At 41.9% G+C, this 22,474-nt stretch overlaps 1 protein-coding gene across 2 annotated transcripts in view; it reads left to right on the top strand.

The window, feature by feature from the left end:
* The first annotated feature begins 1,312 nt into the window (after window positions 1-1,312).
* The window catches only part of NTN4 (netrin 4), a 106,259-nt gene continuing 85,097 nt past the window's right edge, over window positions 1,313-22,474 (top strand). Inside the window, exons 1-2 of one of the 2 annotated variants that reach the window (XM_022562385.3) lie at window positions 1,313-1,739; window positions 4,571-5,100. In XM_022562385.3, the coding sequence (XP_022418093.1) occupies window positions 1,685-1,739; window positions 4,571-5,100 (585 nt within the window). In that variant the 5' untranslated portion in view covers window positions 1,313-1,684. The remainder of the gene's footprint in view (window positions 1,740-4,570; window positions 5,101-22,474) is intronic. The other variant, XM_022562386.3, reaches the window with a different exon arrangement.

Below are 22,474 nucleotides of genomic sequence, written 5' to 3'. Positions count from 1 at the left end.
GAGATATAAACTTCTTACGTGTCCCCAGCTGAGTCATAAATAATATCTACATATGCCCCAGAGCTCTGAACTGTCGTCATCAGTAACACACACAACTGAATGGTATCTGTAAAGTAGATAATTTTCTGAAAAATATTTAAAGGCACAAAATGAACACTGCAATAAAAAATTGTTTCTACTTAACTTTAACCAATTTCCCTGGATGTGTACGTAGAATTATATCTTCACAGAACTTGCAAAAGTCCCAGACTCAAGGGCTGTGTAATCGTCTTCCATAAGCAGCAGCCCTGAGCAATCCTATCCACAATTAGCTGCTTGCCGTCGCTACTAAATTGTTCCCCATACGTTATTACACAACATTATTGTTTCGCAGCACAACTGGAGAGAGAGTGCTTGGAAGGACCAAAGAGGTTGTCTTTGTCGTGCCCCTGCCCCTAGACAAGGATGTTCTTAAACTGGGTACTAGCTAATCCTGTGACCCTTTTCTTTTAGCACCCTGAGTTTGAATTAGGGAACACGTTTTACATCAAAACGGATACACCTCGGATAAAGTAAGCATTGATTGTTTAGCCAAGATGCCCTCCCCCACCCCCCGAAAGTCAGCAGAGAAGCGGCGAATGCCACTTAGCAGTTAATGAGCTCTCCCTTGCCCTTGACCCCGGACTGGATCAGGGGTTCCATCCCTGGCTCGTTAGACTCTGGGAGAAGGGGTGGCGGGAGAAGAGGAGGGCTTGTTTTTGTTGGGGGATGTAGGAAGTAGGAGCTAGCCTGTTTCGCGGTTTTTTAAGCCCCTTGGCATGCCCTGACCTGATCAAGAGGGAGTCAACTGCTCTCTGGAATGTTCCGGGAGAAGGTGGGAGACTGCTTCCAGAGGAGGCCTGTGGGTGCTGGAGGGCACCAGGGGGGTCACACAGGGAGATGCAGGGCAAGAGACGGGAGGGGCACGAGAGAAGCTGGGGTGCGAGGTGATGGACGCGCGCGGGGGCTGAGGCGGGCGGGTGGAGCTGGCAGCGAGGCAGCGGGGGCGGCTGGTCGGGCGAGAGGATCCCTCCCCGGGCGGCGGCGGCGACCCGACCGCGAGGGCTACTGCGCCCGGGCTGTCAAGCGAGCGCGGGGGGCGGGCGGGAGGAAGGGGTGGAGGTGCGAGGGGAGGAGGGCTGGCACCGGAGCGCCGCGGTGTCGGTGCAATAAAAATGCATCCCATGGAACTGCCCATGGAGAAGGACGGGACCGAGACGCAGCAGCAAGAGGACGTGGTAAAAGCGGAGGAGGACGCCCAGGAGGCGGTAGCGGCGGCGGCGGCGGAGGCGGCCGGGAAGTGAAAGGTCTCGCAAAGTTCAGTGGCTGCTGCGGGCGCCGAGCCCCGGGCTAGCGGCGGAGGAGCCCGCAGGACCGCTCCGCGGGGCAGCGTGGCCAGGCGGGCTATGGTGCCGGGGCTCCCGCCGCCCCCGAGGTGCCCGCGCCCCTCCAGGCCGGTGCGCGAGGGTCACCCCACCGCCCGGCGCGGCCCCAGCCCGCAGCTCCCCGCCGCCGGCGCCCACTGACCGAGCCTGGCGCCCTAGGAGGAGGAAGAAATAAAGAGCCCGGTTCCTCCCGAGGACTGCTGGCGCTTCATCCCGCGGCCGCGAGGGCTCGACTCCCTCCCGCACCCGCCCGGCCCGGGTCCTCCCGGCTCCTCTCGGCCATGGGGAGCTGCGCGCGGCTGCTGCTGCTCTGGGGCTGCTCCGCGGTGGCCGCAGGTGGGTGGTGACGCTGCCGGGCCCCCAACCCCCTTCCTTCGCCCCTTGTGTGCCCCACCTCGGAACTCGGGGGTGCAGGCGAGTGCAGGTTGAGAGCGCAGAGCTCAGCTCCCAAGGATGAAACGAGTGGCCATGTTCCGCCTCCTTTCCCCGGGTCTCAGCAGTTTAAAATACTACTGATTTTTTTTTTTTTTTGCAACGGCGATACACATGCCTTTGGATAACCCGATATCCTGGGTGCGCCCTGCCGGAGACAGCGCGACCTTGGTTTTTTTCTCGGTTTGGACTTGTAAAAAACTGCCTTTCCATTTTGTGAGGGAACAAAGGACCAAGCTCGCCATCCCCCGGCACTTCATGGCCTGAGGAATGATGGGGAGGGGTGGCCCAGCGACCCTGGGCGCGCGTGGGCCGGGGCCGCTCTCTTGTTGAGAGCGATCGCCGTTGTTCCCGACCTCATGCTGGGTACTAGGGAGCCAGGTAGGGACACCTGGGGCGGGGTGAGTGGCCTCTCCCTGGGCAGTGGCTAGAACTCAGTGAGACCCCGGCCTGGGACGATAGGTAGTGATCGCCCCGGGTTGCACGGAGCCGGCCTGCCGCCCTTGGGGAATTGGTACCCTGGCCGAGGCTCCGCGGGAGGTCGGAGGCGGGTCTGCTTCCTGTCTCGGTAACTGGACGACCGGTAGAGGCGTCGTCAGATGCGCTCTCCCTCCCACTCCCATCCCGGCTGCCGTGGGTTGCCCTTGGCCACCCGTTCCTAGCTTGCCGTTTCTAAATTTGGGAACCCCTTTTGCTCCTCTCCCTCCTCTTGCAGGTCACCTGGTTTCCAGCTAGGCGTAAGTGCGGTTCAGGGTGTAAGGGGGAAAGAAAGTGAGGGACTCTTTGGCCACTTGGTCTCTCAAACGCATCTCGCTTGCTCCAGAAAGGGGAGTGTGGGCTGGAGGGACGGACTGGTGGAGAGAGAGCATTGGCACACTTCTCCCTTACCTTCGGTTTCATCCACTCAGCCCCCAGAGACGCTAGCATGAAGTAAAAGCCAGGCTTTAGAGTCTGCATCCCAAACGCGTCGGACTCTTAGGAGCATCCTTGCTATACTTGGATGGTCACTTCTTTAGGGATCTCTAAGTATTGTGTCCACCGATTATTTATCTGGCTCCAGTCTTTTCTGGATTTCTTCCTAGTTTGGGGTGGGGACATCTAAAATTATTCAGTACTTTTCCCAAGGAGCCGTTAAAGGTCTAAGCTTTTACTTTAATTCTTGCTACTTATGCACCCCTGCATGCTGTTATGCATGCTCCCCCAGCCACAAGGTGAACTTTAATAAACCTTTCCCTTTTCAAACCGTGTTATGGCAAAAACATGCAAGCAATCAAGAGGTTGTAAATAAATACCACAAGGCAAGTGTTTCAAGTCAAAAATACTTGTACGGGCAGTATATGATTTTCCCTGAAATGCTTTACAGGTGAGTCATAGCACACTGTGTGTTTGGGTGATCCTGGCCACAAGCAACTGTTGCCCCAGCTAATCAGAAAAGTGGCAAACAGAGTCCAGGCATAATGCACACTTGAATTTGACATTTAAAAAATATGCCTAAGGAAGCCCTTTCTTATGGTTGCAAAGAACCATAAGGCTCGTGAGGCTCGTGATAGTCAGTTGAGTGTGTGAAATGTCTCTCTTTTGGTCTAAGCTGTCATTTGGCTTCTCCAACAGTATAGTGATAACAATTCAGAGATCTCCCTCTTAAGAAACAGAAACGTTCAATTAGCCGGAATTTGGGGTTTGACTTCTTTTCCCTTTTTTTCCCTCTCTGTTTTAACTTTTAAAATAGATAATTTTGCTTCAGGTATTCATAATTAAAATGACAAGCCCAAATTAAGGATTATATTATGTAGTCAGGATGTTAGTAGGTGTATAATGTTTATCATTTTAAGTAATTTTGAAACATTAAAGTCTGTTGGACCTTTGTTTGGGTGGAAGCGCATGTTTCTTTAGGAAGGTGTTTTAGTTGACAGATTATGTTTAAAGGTCCTGTTAGTGGCTGCCAGACTGTAAACATTCTCCTGTTAAGCAAACAGGTAACTACTGTAGAACCTGTCATAGGTAGAAGCACTCAAGAGGCAGAGAGTGTGTCAAATAAGCTTTTCTGTCATTTGGCAGTTTAGAGGGTTTTTTCTTACTTACATTTACTTAATATTAAAAATAGATATTGCACATCTTGGCTCCAGTGGTCTCTAGCTTTGTATCCCTAAATGAGATCCCATTGTATACCAATACCTCATATTGATTTTCTTAGGGAATTGGTCCTTTCATGTTTTCGTCTTAAAAATATAGTAGAATTCTACATTTCCTCCTTAATGCATTCTCATAAACATGTTAGATAATGCTAAAGACTCAAATTATATTTGAAAGACTAAATTGAGTGATCTTAAAAACATTGTTGGTTTTTGGTATTATTTATGTCATGACTTCAAAAGCAAATGAGTGTATTTCAAAAATAGAGACTGTTAGAAAGCAGTCCCATTATCTTTACCCAATGTTTCCACTTTCCTTCCTCTTGCCCTTTACCCAAAGTAATTTTATTTTCTTCTATGGGAATTTTACATGAAACGGGCACGCAGGCACACACTCACACACACACATGCACATTCACACACTTGCATATGCACACAGTATAAATGCAGAGCAGTATTCATGCTGAAATTCGGTAGCATTTCCTCTTTACTGAAAGCCTTGGGGCAATATGGGGATAACTCGACTGTTGAAGATGGACTAGGTGGACAAAAGAGGTTTCCAGATGGGTTTGTCTTGAATAACATATGCTCTCCCATCTCTAGGACTGAGTGGAGTGGCTGGACTGAGTTCCCGCTGTGAAAAAGCCTGTAACCCTCGCATGGGAAATCTGGCTTTAGGGAGAAAACTCTGGGCAGACACCACCTGTGGTCAGAACGCCACTGAACTGTACTGCTTCTATAGTGAGAACACTGATCTGACCTGTCAGCAGCCCAAATGTGACAAATGCAGTGCTGCCCAGCCTCACCTGGCTCACCTGCCAGCTGCCATGGCAGACTCATCCTTCAGGTTTCCTCGCACGTGGTGGCAGTCTGCTGAGGATGTGCACAGAGAAAAGATCCAGTTAGACCTGGAAGCTGAATTCTACTTCACTCATCTGATTATGGTGTTCAAGTCCCCTAGGCCGGCAGCCATGGTGCTGGACCGGTCCCAGGACTTTGGGAAAACATGGAAGCCTTACAAGTACTTTGCAACTAACTGCCCGGCTACATTTGGCCTGGAAGATGATGTTGTCAAGAAGGGAGCTATTTGCACTTCTAGATACTCCAATCCTTTCCCGTGCACTGGAGGAGAGGTAAGGGCCCATGTTTAACTCTACACTGTAAGTAAGGTAGAAAAATGTTACCAGCCCACATTTTTTTTAAAGCATGAAGGTATACTTGTAGCAACATGAGTGAAATTAGAATTTTTCATGAGCTTTATTTGTCATAAATTATTTCTCACCCTTAGACATGGATGTGTAGTCATTTTCAAGCAGGTTGTCCACTGGCTAGGTTTAAGTCAGACTTCTAAGATTTTAATATTTTTCATTTTAAGAAAGAGGAAATATGCAACATTATCATTTTACCTTAGGGGTTTAAAAGGCTACTGATTTCTTCAGTTAGCAGGACTGATTACTGTGCTTCTGAAGAGGCAAGAGTTACTGAGACAGCCTGTTCCTGGAGCCCATGCTGGTATCTTCCTGAAACTGTTAGCATAAATAGGAAGTAAATAAAAACAAAACCAAGGGAGAAAAAAATATGTTTGTCAGAAGAATACTTTTATATAACAGAGGAGTTTTACTGGTAAGATTGCAAGAGTGCATAGCAAACAAATGAAGGTAGTTTCTTTTAAGATGCAGAAGCTCTTTTTGGACACACATACACATCAGTTTCAGCTTAGAGTCTGGGGTCTATCCTGGGCGCAAGACCATCTCAATATCATTCTGCAAAACAGCCTCCTTAGCTACTAGTCCAATTTCTGTATGGCATGTTTACTCTTTGTTTCATATTTCCCCTCTCCTAAGGGGGAAACATGTCTTTTTTAACTTGTACAGATGTACCTAGAAAGCCCTTCCCCACTGAGATATGTGAAAACATGGAATTTAGAGGCAATTGAGAGAAAGCAGATTAAAAGAATAAAATACCTTCAACGTGTAGATCAAGAAATATCAATGCAGAAAAAAAGAGAAGAGAGAGTATAGTATTTCTAATTCTAGTACATGACACAAACACACAGAGTAGATAAGTGGTTCTCAACAAGGAGTGATTTTGTTACCCCCCATCACGAGGGGGACATTTTTGCTGGGGAGAGGGACACTGTTGGCATCTAGTGGATGGAGGCCAGGGATGCCACTAAGCCTCCTACAGTGGGCAAGATAGCATCCCTCCCACTCCTGTTCCCAACAAAGAATTATTAGCTCAAAATGTCAATAGTGTCAAAGTCGAGAAAGCCTGGACCAGGTGTTAAGCATATATCCAATACATGTATTACAATGGCTTCAGAGACTAACATAATCATTCTTCTAGCAGTCATTTATATTACTATTCACAGACTTCCCAGATGATTATATTTAGTAAACATTCATTGAGCCCCTACTATATGTGTCAGGCATTGTACTCAGTGCTGCTAATTCTGTCTTTGGTTTGGGGGACAGGGGTGCTTGCTAGGGACTTGATGGAAGGACTGGTTTGGAAACTTCTTCTCCCTCCTACCACAGACCCATATGGACTTTTGCCATGTTACCCAGCTGCTTCTTCTTCTGTGGACACTCCCCAGACCAGGAACAGAGTTGCTGGCACCAGAGCCGAGCAGGATGTGGTACAAGCAGCACACAGACTATTTTCCATTCTTAGTCTTCTTTCCATTCTTCTCTAAAGTTGGCTTAATATTGTAAACCTGCAGGCACCCTGTCATGATGGACATTTTTAAAGATACCAGGACAGGAAAGAGACAGATAAGTTAGACTCATTGTTTTCTTCCGTGGAGAACACTTTGTGTTGCAAACAAATGAATGGCTTGAACTCTCAAATTGCTTTGGAATTGATCCACAGGCTCCTATCAGTTCCCTGCATCTCAGTGCTACTGGGCCATGTGTACCTATGAAGTAGCAAAAATAGAGTTTCAGTAACCAGATGGCCGGCATGCTTGCTTAGCAAATATCATATTGAATGTATTACAATGGCCCAGCAATTACTTAGAGATGACTAAAGGAACATTTATTTAACCTATAGCAGAGCAAAATCTTGTCTTCTTTAAAGCCAAACTACTTATTGTCATCAATGCTTACATCAAATTTCAAGCAGAGACCAAAATTTACGTTAGATAGATCTTTCAATGTGCAGTCACCTTTTATATCCAGTTAAAAATTTTTTTTTTACTGTAGTTGTTATTTCAGCAGACATATTTCAACGGCAAGAAAAACATCAAGGGCCACCTAGTTCTCTCTAGAGCATTATTTGCAAGTGTACATTAAACCATCATAGAATTTCTTCCCTTCAGAGACAGGTTTGAGAATGAATCTTCCCCTCCTGAGTTAGAGAGTAGAAGAGAGTCTTCCTCAAAGGTAAGGACCAGAGGAAGCCCCCTAGGAAATGACTATTATCTACCTCTCGCATGTTGCTTTGGAATATAAATTAGTGCTGAGCTACAAATTAATTTTTCAGTACAACCCTGTATCCTCAATCACTCTCTTTGAAAACTGAGTGATCAGAAAAATAAACCAATTAATCTAGCATCAAATAAGTAGTCTCAAATTTCATTTACTCCTTATTTATAGTACTATAGACCTGTATCTTCCTCCATTCTATATAAGACGTCTCAGGCTTTCTCTAGGTATTATCCTACTACTCAGACTAACATAAATATATCCCAGACTTAACTGGTTTCCATTATTCATTCTAAAATATTTCTTTGGGCTTTTAGGGCCCTAGAGAGTCCTGTAGTTTCATGTCTAAGAAATCAGATATGCCCATCTTCAGAGTGGAAGGCACCAGTCATCTGAAAAAGGACTTTAAAAATATAGGCCCGAAAAATCCACCCAGAAGAATACTTTTTAAATCCAAGAATAATTTTTAAATTTAAATACTTTTAAAATCCAAGTCAAATCTACTACACAGAAACTTTCTAAACTGGTCAGCAGTTTCAAAGAATAGGATATGGTTATCCTAAAATGTGTCTCCTTTACAGGAGAGGAGATAGGCTCAGAGGTAGGGCGATTTGCCCAGCGACATACAGTTAGTTAGTTATGTGGCAGCGCTAGGACTAAATCACAAGTCTTCTGACTTTAAGTGTAGTATTTGTTTCATAAAACCATGTTCTCTCTCCATTACCTCTAAGAATTGCTAGCAAAGAGCTATCTGCCTTTGTCCTCGCTCACTCTCTCACATTTGCTATTCATTTGGATGTGACATGAAGGTAAAAAAGAATTTGCCAGATGGCTTTCTCCTGAGCAGAAATGTCCTCTGAGATGTCAGTGGTGTTCTGGGAATGAAAGTTTCCATGGCAAAACCAGATTGGGAAACACTGACTGGGTTTAACAAAATTAGACATTTATAAGTATATAAATATTCTCATTATGTGTCCTTTGTCTCCAAGTGGGAAGTATAGGATGGGACATTCCCAAACTTATTTGCCCATGCAACCCTCTTTTTGCAGAACTCCGATGACTATCTTTCAGAACTCTAGAGATCCTCAGAGCACAACTTGGGAAATGCTGGGGTGGAGGTATTAAGTGCTCCCAAAATCCTGGTAAAAGGCACAGATGGGGAAGGTGTTGTTCAAGGGGTACGAAGTTTCAGTTATGCAAGATGAACAAGTTCTGGAGATCTAATGTACAACAGTATGACTATAGTTAACAATACTTTATTGTGTACTTGAAATTTGCTAGGAGGGTGGATCTGGAGTATTCTCACCACACATACCGAAAAGTGGTGACTATCTGAGGTGATGGAAATGTTAACCTGAAAGTGGTGATTATTTCACAATATTTATGTATATCAAATCATCAAATTGTACACCTTAAATACATGCAATTCTTAATTTTCAAATATACCTCCATTTTTTTTTTTAAAAAAGGCACAGGCAGATGTGGTGCTTGGCATTGTACTGAGAATGGGGGTGGGGAAGGGGGAGATAGAGAACAAATAACTAAGTAAAATATACAGTATGCCAGAGTGTGATCGGTAGTAAGGAGAAAATAAAACAGGGTAGGGGATAGGGAATGCTGGCAGGGGAGGGCTTGCTGTTTTTAAAACAGGTTGAAGGATTTGTGTTTGATGGAACAGACAGTGACAAGAACTCTGAGTTCCTGGCAAGTTTTCACGAGTGAACAAAATCTGTACTTAAGGGCCCCATTCTTTCAACCTGTTGATATGGAAAAATGAAGTTGTGTATTAAAATGACAAACATTGGTAAAAACCCCTCTTGCTAGTGTTTCTTAAAATGAGAGCATTTGAAAAGGAACCTGAATGTCATTGATGGAAAAGCACATGACTGATGAGTAATCTGAAGCCTGAAGAGAGTTAAGTGACTTGTCTGCAATTACTCAGCTGAAGTTCGTGTTTCCTGACTTCTAGCCCAGTGCTGTTTCCATTATACCAGTTTGAAATTCCTTTGTACCAAGCTGTGTAGTGTGAAAGATACAAAAACTGTATACATTCCTTTCCTTCGTAATCCTTACAGTCCAGTGGGTAAGAGATTAAATGTGATAATTTATGGACTGATTGATTAAATAATATGAGGTAGTGCAAGATTAATTCCCCAAGTATGTTGTGAAAATAATGTGCTTTGCAAGATCTGAGTATCTGTTTGTCTCTTTAGGCCATTGAAAAGGATTATATTTCAATACCTTGTGATAAAGTCAGTATGGCACAAATGTGCAGAAAATGATAAATTAATCAGGTTTTTACAGGTATTTATATGTATAATGTCCTAGACAATATTTAGGATTTTTAAACTGAAAAGATAAAACAAAGTAATACATGAGTAGAAATACTTTCTAAACACTACTCTTTGGTTAGCTACTTGTTTTCTTCAATCATTGAAATGTGCTCATGCCTATTTTTTCAGCAGCATCAGTCATGAGTCATAGTGGCAGCTCTTATCTACTGCAGCTTTCCCATCTGCCAGACATTCTGTAGAGTCCTCTGCATCCCTTATTTTCACAAGAACCCTGTTAGTTGGGTACAAATATTGACCCCATTTTACAGACAAAGTACCTGAGACTTAGTGAGTCAGAGTAACTTGGTCAGAGTAAGTAAGTAATGAGCTAAGCTGTGCCAGAGCTGGGATGATTAGCTTGCTTTAAAATTATTTATATGATTAGGTTTTATTATAACTCCAAAATTAAAAACAAAACAAAACTAAAACTACATTGCTCTGGTAATTATGAAACTGTAAAACTTACAGTTTAATTGGTAATTTGTAATATGGGTTTGTGAACTTTGCATAATAAAGTTAATTTTTTTTACATTAGATAGAAAAATAACAAGTAAAGATTCTTTGCACTTAATGTTACCCAAGATCATTTAAAATAAACTATATGGGAATGAGTATTACAGTTCTTCAGTACATTTAGCATACTTTTTATTTGATTGATTTGTGTGTTGGGTGAAAGGGGAATACTTTTTATCTAGTTGGTAACCGCTTTAAGTAATTCTTCTAAGTTATTAATGTTATGCTTTGAAGCATATTCTCAGCTACAGTTTTGTTGAACTTTTTTGAAAATAAAATGTTGTATATATTTGTTTAGAGTGTTTCAATTATCCACACCCTGGGGCTACTCCCTTCCTGTAGGGGTGAGGCTAGAGACTTATAACAGCACATTTTAAAAAATGGCTTTAGTTTAAGGAAAACCCACAGGATGGTTATCAAATAAAATTATTCAAAAGAGCTACATTAAAAATTCGAACAAACCCAGAAATTAAATCAATAAACTTTGACTTATTGATTTCAATGGGTGAATACCCCCCCCACCAAATACCTTCTTTCTAGCTATTAAAAAAATCTGTTTAGCATCTGCTTGCTTCGTATTTGTTCTACTCGATGGTTTAACTTTGCCAGTATTTGGCTGTAATTTTCTGGAAACTTTGAGAGATCAGATTGCAAAATGCTGAGTTAGTAACTGATGATTCATATTGAAAAATTAAGGCCAATGAGGAACAGACACCTGGAGGTCAGGTATGTCTGGGCATACAAGGTAACTTCCCACCAAGGAGCGGAGAACACAGACCAGGATGGGAGTGTTAGAGGCTGGGGGCTCTGGAAGATGAGGAAAATGAATCATGCCAGAGAACACGGACGTTGTTGCTTCTGATCAGTAATCAGAATTGTCTGAAAAGTCACTGAACGTAATCTCTCTCTGGTCTGCACTCCCATGCACTCTGGTCACTCACATGTAACTATAATATCATGTCCCCCATCTCTTCTATTCCTACAGTGGTCACTTCGTGAGGAACTTTGTCTCCTCTCTCCTTGTATCCACTCTGTGGCTCCCAGGCCCCCAACCTCTGAACCTAGCACAGATCCCCACAAGGCATGAATGTCCAGAGTACATTTGGAGAATACTTCAGGACAGTGAGGGGGCTGGTGCTGAATTGAATTATATGAAAATAACTGTAAAATGATAATACTGTTTACTAATTGTGTTGGATGTTACACAACTCCTAAGTATCCTTTCAAACTAGTCATGATTCGTTCATTCTTCTTACAAATATTTATATAGTGTCTCCTATGTGCCAACTATTTTAGGAGTTGCGGACACACAGCAAAAAGTCAAAAACTGCTGCCCCTGAGATTACATTCTAAATGGAAGGTGCTAAACAAGTTAAGTAAGTAAAATATATGGAATGTTAGATAGTATCAATAATCAGTGTAAACTAAGAAAGAAAAAAAAAAAGCAGGGAAGGGGGCTAGGAAGTAGGAAGGGGGTTTTAAATGTTTAGACAGAGCTCCCAGGGAAAGCCTCACTGTGACTTTTAAATTAGGACCTGAAGGGAAGCAGAAATGAGTCATGGGCATGTCTAGGGGAAGAGCAAAGGCCCTGAGGAAGTCTGCCTCCTACTGATAGGACTGTGAAGATGCTGGTGCTGAAGCAGAGGGGTTGAGGTGTAGTATAACAGGTGAGGTCAGAGGTCAGAGGGATAACGGGGAGGTGTGGGAGATTATGTGGAGCCTGATAAATAGGTGCCCAGGATGGCCCAAATTTACACCTAGATCACTTAAATCCTGTTCATTATTTGTAGCATCCCCTTTCACTCTCAAAGAGATCCCAGTTTGGACAATAAGTTATTATAGTCATTGAGTTTTACTCTGAATGATACTGGAAACCAGTGGAGTCTTGAGCAGAGGGGCAATATGATCAATTTATTTTTAATAGGATTTCTCTGGTTTGTGTGTTAAGGAAAGACCAAAGGGGGAAGCAGGGAGACCAGCTAGAACGCTGTTGCAGTAATTCAGGCTAGATCTGATGGTGCCTGGACAGAAGGTAGCAGTGGAAATGGTAAAAAGCTGTTGAGTTCTGGATCGGTTGTATGGATAAAAGCCAACAGCATTTGCTGACAGGTTGGATGCAGGGTATGAGAGAAAGAGAGAAGTAAGCATGTTTTTAGCCTGAGCACCTGGAAGAATGGGATAGCCAATCACTGAGATGAAGAAGACTCTAGAGGGGACAGATTTGGAGAGGAATGCCAGGAGCTTATATGTAGACACGTTAGGTATGAGTTGCCTGTGAGACATCCAAGTGGAAATACCGAGTAGGCAGTTGGATCTGTGAGTTTAAAGTTCAGAGGAGGGTTCTGGACTAAATATATAAACTTGGGAGTCATCAGTGCAGAGATGATGTTTAAAGCCATGAAACTGGATGAGATCATCAAGGGAGTGGGTGTGGATAGAAAAGAGGAAAGTCCAAGAACTGAGCCCAGGAGAGGATCAAAGTTAGTCCACTGACGCTGCCATTACCATAAACGCTTGGAACTGCCCAGGCTTATACAAGAACCAGTCTTACCAATCTGCGGGTTGGTAATTAAATGGTTGTTTAATTAAGCAACAACATGAATTCGAATAACATTGACTTGCTACAGTCGAAACAGAGGGTACAAACCTAAAATGAAAAGTCAGAGGGAAGGCATGAGAACTGCAACTTTAGGTTTTCAAAAGATGAACCGAAACAAATAAGGAGAAGGGAAAGCACTGAGCAGGTAATGAATGATGATAGAAAAGGGAGAGGGAACAGTATTGAAGAAGAATGATAACCCTTGAAAATATCATGCTGAAAGAGAAATGTTGATTTTAGGTGCTTTCAGATTTTAAGGGCCTCACATTCCATGTTATCTTGACTCATCCAACTTTTAATCTTTTTTTTGACCCACAATTCCAGCTATAGGAGCAATTTTTTGGAATGACTTTTTTTTAAAGGCATTTTTTAAATGCCCCTGAGCTATTACAGTATTGGAAATGAAATTAAAATATAGCATTGTACACATTTTTTCTGCTTAGTGGGTTGTGAAATTTAATTTGCAAAATGTGATGGAGAACATCTACCTAAGGCAAGGGTGCTGTGCAGTTAATCCCATTTATGTACAAGTATTTACATTTTCACAATCTTGAAAAATATTAATGTTTTTATTAATGCTTATGTATTAATGTTTAGTTGTTCTATTAAGGAGGAGAAGAGAAAAGCATCATTTAGAGGTCACAGTATAATGTGCCAGTTTCTATTATGTTGGGCATTTTGTATACATCTCACTTTATCTCTAAGAAACAAGCTCTTTTCCTGGATAGTTTGTCTTGTTAACAAACAAACAAAAACACAACACCAACCCTCTTTCTATGTCCTATTTCACTTGTCTTCCTAACTTTCCTGTAACTGACAGGAGCAGAAGTCTTTCAAGGCATCAGCTATGTTTGCCGATGTTACTTTACACTTCATAATCACAGTTCCTAAAACAAAACAAAAAAAGTATGAAAAACATTCAAATGCCTTCTGCGTGACATCATTTGTGCTAACACTCTGTCTTTCGGCAGCTACTGAAAAAGGTTTCAGTGTTTTCAAATTAAATCAAAGAGGGAAAATGTAATCACTCCCTTATACTGTTTAATCTCCATTAAGAATTTGTGTTTCTTTTTATTTCAGCCAACCTGACCTTGCTGAGGTCTCTGAGGCTTTCCATCAGCTCCTTTTGTAATTGATGCCTACATTTTTCTCATATTCTGTGTCCCAATGAATAACCCTCTGACTCCACTCCCACCTCCAAATAAAAAGCAAAAGTAAATGGAGGCCACATCAACCACTTCTCTGTCAGAAGAACTAGGCACCTCACTCTCCAACAACCCATGTTCGCCATCCCAACACACCCGAAGGGGTAGGGCACTACACTCAGCCTGTTGTAACAGTAGCACTCTCTCTGATGATTACCAAAGTTCAGAAGAACGTAGGCCCACTGGGGAATCCTTTCTGGGGCAGGGGACGTAGTGAAGAGATATAGTTTGCAACAACAGAAAGGTAATCGTCAACTCCTGCCCACATGCTCTATCAATCCTGTTTGTTACTTTTGGCCATTTTCCTTTCTAATTTTTATTTCTTCTCTTTAACAATTTAGTTATGTCACATTAGACCACTTCTTTTATCTCTTCTTTGGCCCCCAAATATCTATTTGTCTGCAAAAATGGACATGGTACCTAGCCTGCTCCCATGATTTTCTCTCTGGAATCTTCTGTCAGTTCTCTCAACTCCATTGCCCCCTTGTCTGTCCATCACATCCCCATTCTAGATCAATTCTACTGTTCGCCTTCTCGCTCCTTCAGCTAAATAGCTGAACTCTAATGGGAAAAATAATAACACAATTGTGCTGAGAGATACCTCTACAGATTTATGTTTTCCAGCCTGAATTTGGCCCTCAAACTTCCCTGGAAATCCTTTTTCCGTCAGCTCCCTTTCATTCCTGCAATGACTCTTTCAAAGTGTCTTCTCCTCTCCCTAAAACCCCTTCTCACACCCATTGCTTGCTCTCAGCCAAAGAGTTTGCCTCTTACCTCACTGAGAAAATAAAAACCTAAACAAATAGCATCACTGTCTAACCCAGAAAGACCCATCAAGGCGAAAACTGAGATTCATTCTCGATTCTTTTCTCTCCTTCACCCAGCCTCAGTCAGTCCCCAGGGCCTGTCCCATTCTGCTACTGCAGTGTCTCTTGAGTACGTATGCTTCTCTCCATCCCCACAGCTACAAATGGTGGTGCAAATCATTTCTATGTATTATTGCAATGTTCTCCTGAAGGTTCTCTCTACTCTGTCTTGCTTGCTTCCCAATCTGTTCTCTATACCACACTCTGAAGGATCTTTATGAAATCTAAAATGTCACTTCTCTGCTTAAAACCCTTCACTGACTCTCCAGTTTCCTCATAGCGTAGTCCACGTTGTTTAATGGGGCACGCTAGGTCCTTTCTAATACCCGCTGCCTCAGCCTCTTCACTGCCGCTTATACCCCAGCCTCCAGCTCTATCTATCGAACCATCGTATTACCCCAAGGTGCCATGCTCTTTCTTATCCTCTGACCCTTGCACACATGCTTTCTTTTCCTGAGATGCTCCTCTCCCCAAGTCCTACCTCTCATCCACTTAGCTAAGTTGTCACTCAGATATTTTTGGATGGATGGATGAAAGGATAGATAATTGCTATTGACCCTTAAGGACTTTCCTTAAACTTCACCTCCTTCCAAAATCCTGGGTTAGGTGCACTATGTATGTGCCTTACACCTGTGCACCCTTATCACACGCTCACCTCTGTCATGGCGTTTATCGCATTGTTCTGTGAGCTCCTTAAGGCAGTCCAGACCACACTTCGAGAAACACTAGACTTGCATCTAACATGTTGCCTGCTAAATAGCTGTTTATCAAATATATGAACTCTGAGGCATTATTATTGTTAAGATTATCTATAATAACTATTTGTTACCTTTTGTTGTTCATCTTTATGGCAGAGCACCTGGTCTGCAGGCACGCTAAACAGTCTGTTTGAGAGGTTACTTGCTAAGTGTCTGTTAAGTTATAGCCATTTAGGATGACAGATCCTAAGGCAGAGAGTTAATTAGTACAATTTCTCAACAAGAACAATGTCGTAGCCGCCATCCCTTTGCAAACCCAAACCATAGGCTCTATTTCTAATCTGCAAAGGCCTGGTACAAAGGGTTGCAGTTTAGATGGAAAGGTACAAATCTATCAACACCTGTTGGAAAACAGCAGCAGGTGCATGTAAAGGTTAACTGGGGGATTTTGTTTAGTTTTTCATTGAAATCATTGGAAATGATTGAATAGAGGGCCTCATGCTTCTGCTCCTGCAGTGCTTCCAGCTGGGCTTCTTTTCACAGTGCTGTGTTGGGTGCAAAGGTGGGGTTTTTTTGTGCTTCTGGAAAACAATCACCTTATGACATGGCCTCTGGACAAACCTGTGCAGCTATCTGGTTCACTCAGATAAACTGCCAAAGTTGTTACTCCCTATCCCTAAGAAATGTTATTTCAAGTAAGCCAAACCCCACTCACCTGCATTTCTAGAGCTGGGAGGAGAAACTAGCTTTGAAGAAAGAGGTTTAAATATTCTTTTCTTTGAAAAATCGAACCAAAAAAACTTAAAAATATAAAACTTGTAAGTTATGTCTCTTTCTTATTATCTGAACATCACTGTAGTATATTCCTGCCTTCAGGGAGCTCACAGTCTGATCGGGACTTTTAAATGGCTGTCTCTTAAAGTATAAAAAAATAATTGAAAGGTGGAGAAGGAAATTCCATGGAAAAGTGCACATGTGTGAAGAAGGTCAATGCTCAGAATGGTTGAAGAGTATGGAATGGTGGGGAATGGAGAAGAGAGAGGGATGAGGGAAGATGAGGCTAACCCTGAAGGCTCAGTTCAGATTATACAGGGTCTAGTGTGCAAAGTATTTTGGACTTGATCCCGTGGGTAGTGGAGATCAATCAGTAGCTCTGGGTAAGGATAACATAATCAGAACTGTTTAAGAAAGACAACTCAGGGAACGTTGTGAAAGATTCTTGAGCAAAACTTATGAGATTAAACTTAATAGTGATAAATTCCTCTTTTCAAAAATCAGCTGTAATACCACCAAAGAGGTGTGACTTATCAGCCATTCATGTGAAAAAGACCTGAGGGTTTCGTTTGACTGTAATCTCAATGTGAGTCAACAATACATCATGACTGCCAAAAAAAGCTAATGCAGTCTTAGGCTGCATTAATAGAAAAATAATGCTCCAAACAAAAAGAGAATAGTTCTTTTGTTGTGTTCTCTAGTCAAAGCACAGCTAGAATATTATGTTCAGGTCAAGATATTCCTATTTAGAGAAAGCTGAGCAGAATTGGTGAGATCAGTTAGAAACCTCATTATATCATGAACAATTAACTTGGGATATTTCGCCTGTGAGAGAGGATTTATGGATGTTCAGGAATTGCTAGCATTCTTCAGATGTTTGAAGAGGGATTAAATGGACTCTGATGCTTTCAGAAAGCAAGAGTTTGACCAAAGAAAGACTTTTTAAAAAAACGGATGTATCCAAAAGGCAAAGTGAGATCCATTGAGTTTCTCATCCCATGAAATGTTTCAGCAAAGGCTGAGTGAGCCTCTATGAGAGATGTTACAGAAAGGATTTGTGTACAGATTTGAAGATTTGTCTCAGGACCCCTTAGTGTCTCATCCACCTCTGAACACATGGGTTATGCCATAGAGTGAGTAAATGACTTAAGAAAATTCTTTACATCCAAACTACTCCAATAGCAGGGGTCTTGGGCTGGATACTGCTTAGCTAGTCATATCAGTCTTCCTGCTAGCTAGGCAGGAGCCCTCAATTTTGGTGTAATCTTTTTGGGGAGATCTCATTTCTTGCAAGGTGAATGGGTCCTTCTTCTTAACCACTGAACATAAGGAAGTCACTTAACTGCTAAAGAAAAGGGTGTCAGCAGAAAAAGAAATGAGTCCCTACGCTCTCTGAGTCTCTATTTTGTATGTATAGATGATATTTTATCTATAGCTTGTATTTCTACATGCAATGTGATAGCATAAGTGTAGGAGTTGGAGGCCCGTATCAGGTCCATCACCAGGTTCTGGTGGTTCTATCTCTAATTGGTTCTCACCTCCACTGTTACCACTTTAATTCAAGTTCCGCATCTCACACCCAATCCTCTCAAGTAGCTTCAATGGCTCTCTCTTTAATTTCGGGGTCTTAGACTCTTCATTTGTAAATTGAATCAATGTGAGAAAGGACAAAATAAGGCACATATAAATGTGTTTTATAAATGGCTAAGTGCTCTATAAATGCTAATTATTATTAACAATAATATAGTTCAATTACGTTATTAGTGAAGTGCACTTTTAGGTCACTTCATCCAGTCAATCAGCAAATATTTGGATGCCCACTATGTGTCTAGCACTATCTCAGGCTCTGGGGATACAGTAGTAAACAAAACTAGACATAAAATGCATTCTAAAGGCCAGGCAACTGACTTACAAATAAATTTTTAGAACACAAACCACTTGTAAGTTAGGGACAGCCTGTACTAACATTGGTTAACTGTCAATGTTTTTCAAGAGCATCAAGGGTCTACATTTTTGCTTAGTGCTTTTGGACAGATATTTAATTAGAGAACACATCAGTCTTGGTCATTTCATAGTAGAGTGAATATAAAGAATTATATACTTTTTTTATTAAAGCAGTAGCCCAGTCATCTTCACAAACAGGCAAAAATAGACTAGAAGGAGTTAGATTTAGAGAAAAATGAACAAATCAGATGTACAAAGAACAATTCATGTCTCTTCATTCCATATTTAGTTCTACATATCTATTGTGACTCTACAAATTCTTTTAAAACTATATTATGAATGTCAAGTACAAGATAAAGAACTAAGTTTTAAAAGATATTTTTAGATGGCAAAGTTATGTTAAGAGATAAGTATGAGCTTAAAGTAAAACTTCTTATCAAAACTGAAAAAAAATGTATCCACCTACACCTTGTTGGTATTTCGGACTCAAGGAGGAATCTCCAAGTGATCCTAGTAAGAGGTTGCTCTGTAGGGAACTCAGAGTGAGTGAGCAAAGTTCAGTTCCTGACCCTGGTCTGGATTCCCTATTTGGACTTGTCTTTATTCTTTTGTTAAGAATAGATACTCTTCATGACTTTGTATGGTAGGTTTGTTGTTAAAATAAATGGTCTTTTAAAACAATATGCTTGAAAATGTCTCTCTTGAAGTCCTGTTCAAGTTAGTCAGGGAGTTATAACATGTTTAAAAGATTATCAGTTTGAAATACTGTAACCAGAACAGGTGGGAAACACCTGTTTTCCAAGAACTTTATAAAATATGCACCAGGCGCACGTGGAAATTCGTGGGCCAAGAGTTCAGTGATGTATTATTGCTGTTTCTTTTTAGTTCTCCTTTTTAAAAAGCCCACTTGAGAAAGCATTTAGCTACTTCTGGACGTTCTAGCAGGTGCCTTAAGTGTAACCAGAAGGATATGTTACTTGTGGAGCTGGCCGCTGGTACTTTCATCCTCAGAGGCCATTTTAATCTCCTGGTCAGTTTCAACCAGTCACGTTCATCCCTTCAGCTGCTTATGGAGACAGGGGGAACCAATTCTGTTCATATGTACCTACCGAATATTTAGACTGCTCTGGCCACCCCCAACCCCGCTTCGTTACGTCAGCCTTACCTGCCAGTTTGCCTGTCAGTTTAGTTGGTGTGTAACCAGGAATATTATTTTCTCATGAACTAAATAATACAATGACAGATACTATGGAAATATGCAGATAATGTTACGACATTCTATTCAGATATAGAAGTGACTCTTCCCTTCCCTACCTCCCAAAATAATGACACTGGAATGGCAATCTTGCCTCTCTGTTTTACCGTGATTGTAGGTGAGTGCTCAGTAGGCTACATAAATAATATTCTCATGGTGAATTCATTTTTTTTTTTACTTTCATACCACTGTCCCTACTCATCAACTCCATTTCTTCCCAAATAGCTGTATTGAAATACTATAGGTGTTTTAAAATCTGAATATTCCTTAGGTTACAGAAAAACCTTTGAAATGCATTTGGATTGAAAAAGAATTGGAAAAAAATGTTCAGCAGTAGAGTTTAGAATTTGTTTGACATCTTAGAGGGGGAAATGTGAGGAAAATAGTGTCATCGGTTGCTTACATATATAAATAAAACAGAGGTCACTTGCTACCTAGCCAGAGTGGTAAATGGTCTAAAAACTACATGATATGAGACACTGTAGATATTTAACCTGGAAAATGAAAGTGAAGTTGGTGGCTGCCATTAAATGTTTGAAGGACTTGCTTGTTGAAAGTAAAATAGACTTATTTTGTGTAGCTTCAAGATCAGTATTAGAAGTTACAGAGGACAGATCTAGCTTAACACAGAGGAACTTTTTGATAATTAGAATCATCAAAAAATGAAATATGCTGCCTGATGAGGGTGGTGGGATCTAATAGAGAACAGATGGGTATCAGCCATTCTAGAGGAACTTCCAGCATTGAGAAATTTGGTTAAACGGCCTTACGTGCTCTTCTGATTTAAAAAAATAATATTTTGGGCTGTTTTCTTACACCACTTTTAACAAAGCTCGCTCAATTTTCAAGAATTAGGGAACAACTGAAATCCTACACATGACTGATTTTTCTTATTCAGTTTTGTATCCAGAGTACCTAGCACAGTGCCTGATACAAAGTATCTCCTCAATAAATAATGGTTGAATGAATAAATGCTTCTTTGATTAAAAGGCTTAATGTCACACAGACCTGGAATTTTATCTTTAATCACAGCTCTGTCATCACTCAGAAATGACACTGCTGATAAGAGACACAATTAGGATTTATATTAGCCAAGCTTGCAATCTATCCAGGTTGGAAATGTCTTTTTCTTATCTAAAGTATGATAAAAAAACATTTTTAGAAACTGAAATGAGATTTAATTTGTTTCTCTTTGGAGGTCAGGATTTTTGTTATGGGCTTTCATGCTCTGTAAGCTCAATGGCTTAAACATCCTGAAAATTCTGTACTTCCAGTTCTTCTCTATAAATCTCTACTCTGGAGTGGAAGGAAACATAGACTAATTTTATAGTATTTATTGTTTTCCATCTTTTTCAAAATTTTTTATTTATTTATTTTTGGCTACGTTGAGTCTTCATTGCTCTGTGCGGACTTTCTCTAGTTGTGGCGAGTGGGGGCTACTCTTCCTTGCAGTGTGTGGGCTTCTCATTGCAGTGGCTTCTCTTGTTGTGGAGCATGGGCTCTAGGCGTGCAGACTCAGTAGTTGTGGCTCGTGGGCTCTAGAGCACAGGCTCAGTAGTTGTGGCGCATGGGCTTAGTTGCTCTGCGGCATGTGGGATCTTCCCGGACCAGGGCTTGAACCCGTGTCCCCTGGATTTGCAGGCGGATTTTTTTTTTTTAATAAATTTATTTTATTTATTTATTTTTGACTGCGTTAGGTCTTTGTTGCACGGGCTTTCTCTAGTTGTGGCGAGTGGAGGCTACTCTTCGTTGCGGTGCACGGGCTTCTCATTGCAGTGGCTTCTCTTGTGGAGCACGGGTTCTAGGCATGCGGGCTTCAGTAGTTGTGGCTCGCAGGCTCAGTAGTTGTGGCGTACGGGTTTAGTTGCTCTGCAGCATGTGGGATCTTCCCAGACCAGGGCTCGAACCCGTGTTCCCTGCATTGGCAGGTGGATTCTTTTTTTTTTTTTTTTTATAAATAATAATATTGTGAAAGAACTTGGCTCATTGAAGGAACATGGTGGTTTTTTTTTTTTTTCCAGATGTTTGGGGTAGGAGTTTAATTAATTAATTTATTTTTGCTGTGTTGGGTCTTCGTTTCTGTGTGAGGGCTTTCTCTAGTTGTGGCAAGCGGGGGCCACTCTTCATCGCGGTGCGCGGGCCTCTCACTATCGCGGCCTCTCTTGTTGCGGAGCACAGGCTCCAGACGCGCAGGCTCAGTAGTTGTGGCTCACGGGCCCAGCCGCTCCGCGGCATGTGGGATCCTCCCAGACCAGGGCTCGAACCCGTGTCCCCTGCATTAGTAGGCAGATTCTCAACCACTGCGCCACCAGGGAAGCCCGGCAGGCGGATTCTTAACCACTGCGCCACCAGGGAAGTCCCTTGTTTTCTATCTCTACAAACATATAAATTAGGGATACCAGTCTTTCAGTTGAACTGATTGTACTTCATTACATGTAGGTCAAAGTAGAGAAAATAATATCTACTTTTTATCTTTTAAGCCAGTTTATTGGCTTTTATTTCTGCAAGTTTCTCCTTCTAATTAGCTTTCAGCTCTCTTCTTTAATTAATCTCTTGCAATTAATCCTTGTATGTCAGACTAGAACTTAATGGGAAAAGGTGTATGAGATTTATCTCTACTGGGAAAACTTTTCATGGTGGCGATCAACACCTATCTTCAAGGTCTCCTACAAGTGAAGGACAAAGTGGCCCTATGCTACCTATTACCATAGTAATAGCAAATATTTATCTGTGGTTTAGAGAAAGTCAGGAGGTCCCTTTGAAGTCTATTTGTTTTGTAGCCAGGATCTCCCCTCCAGGGTAACAGTGTTTAAAGTTTGATATATTTTTTAAACCTTAAGCAGTACATTTTGGTTGCTCCTGATTAAGTCTCTTGAATGAAAAGCTGAAAGCACA

The sequence above is a fragment of the Delphinapterus leucas genome, chromosome 11, assembly GCF_059928025.1.
Source record: "Delphinapterus leucas isolate spDelLeu-1000000601 "Yukka" chromosome 11, BTC_Dleu_Yukka2, whole genome shotgun sequence".
NCBI lineage: Eukaryota > Metazoa > Chordata > Mammalia > Artiodactyla > Monodontidae > Delphinapterus > Delphinapterus leucas.
The sequence above is the reverse complement of the archived record's forward strand: the minus strand, read 5'-3'. Positions and strand labels throughout refer to the sequence as shown.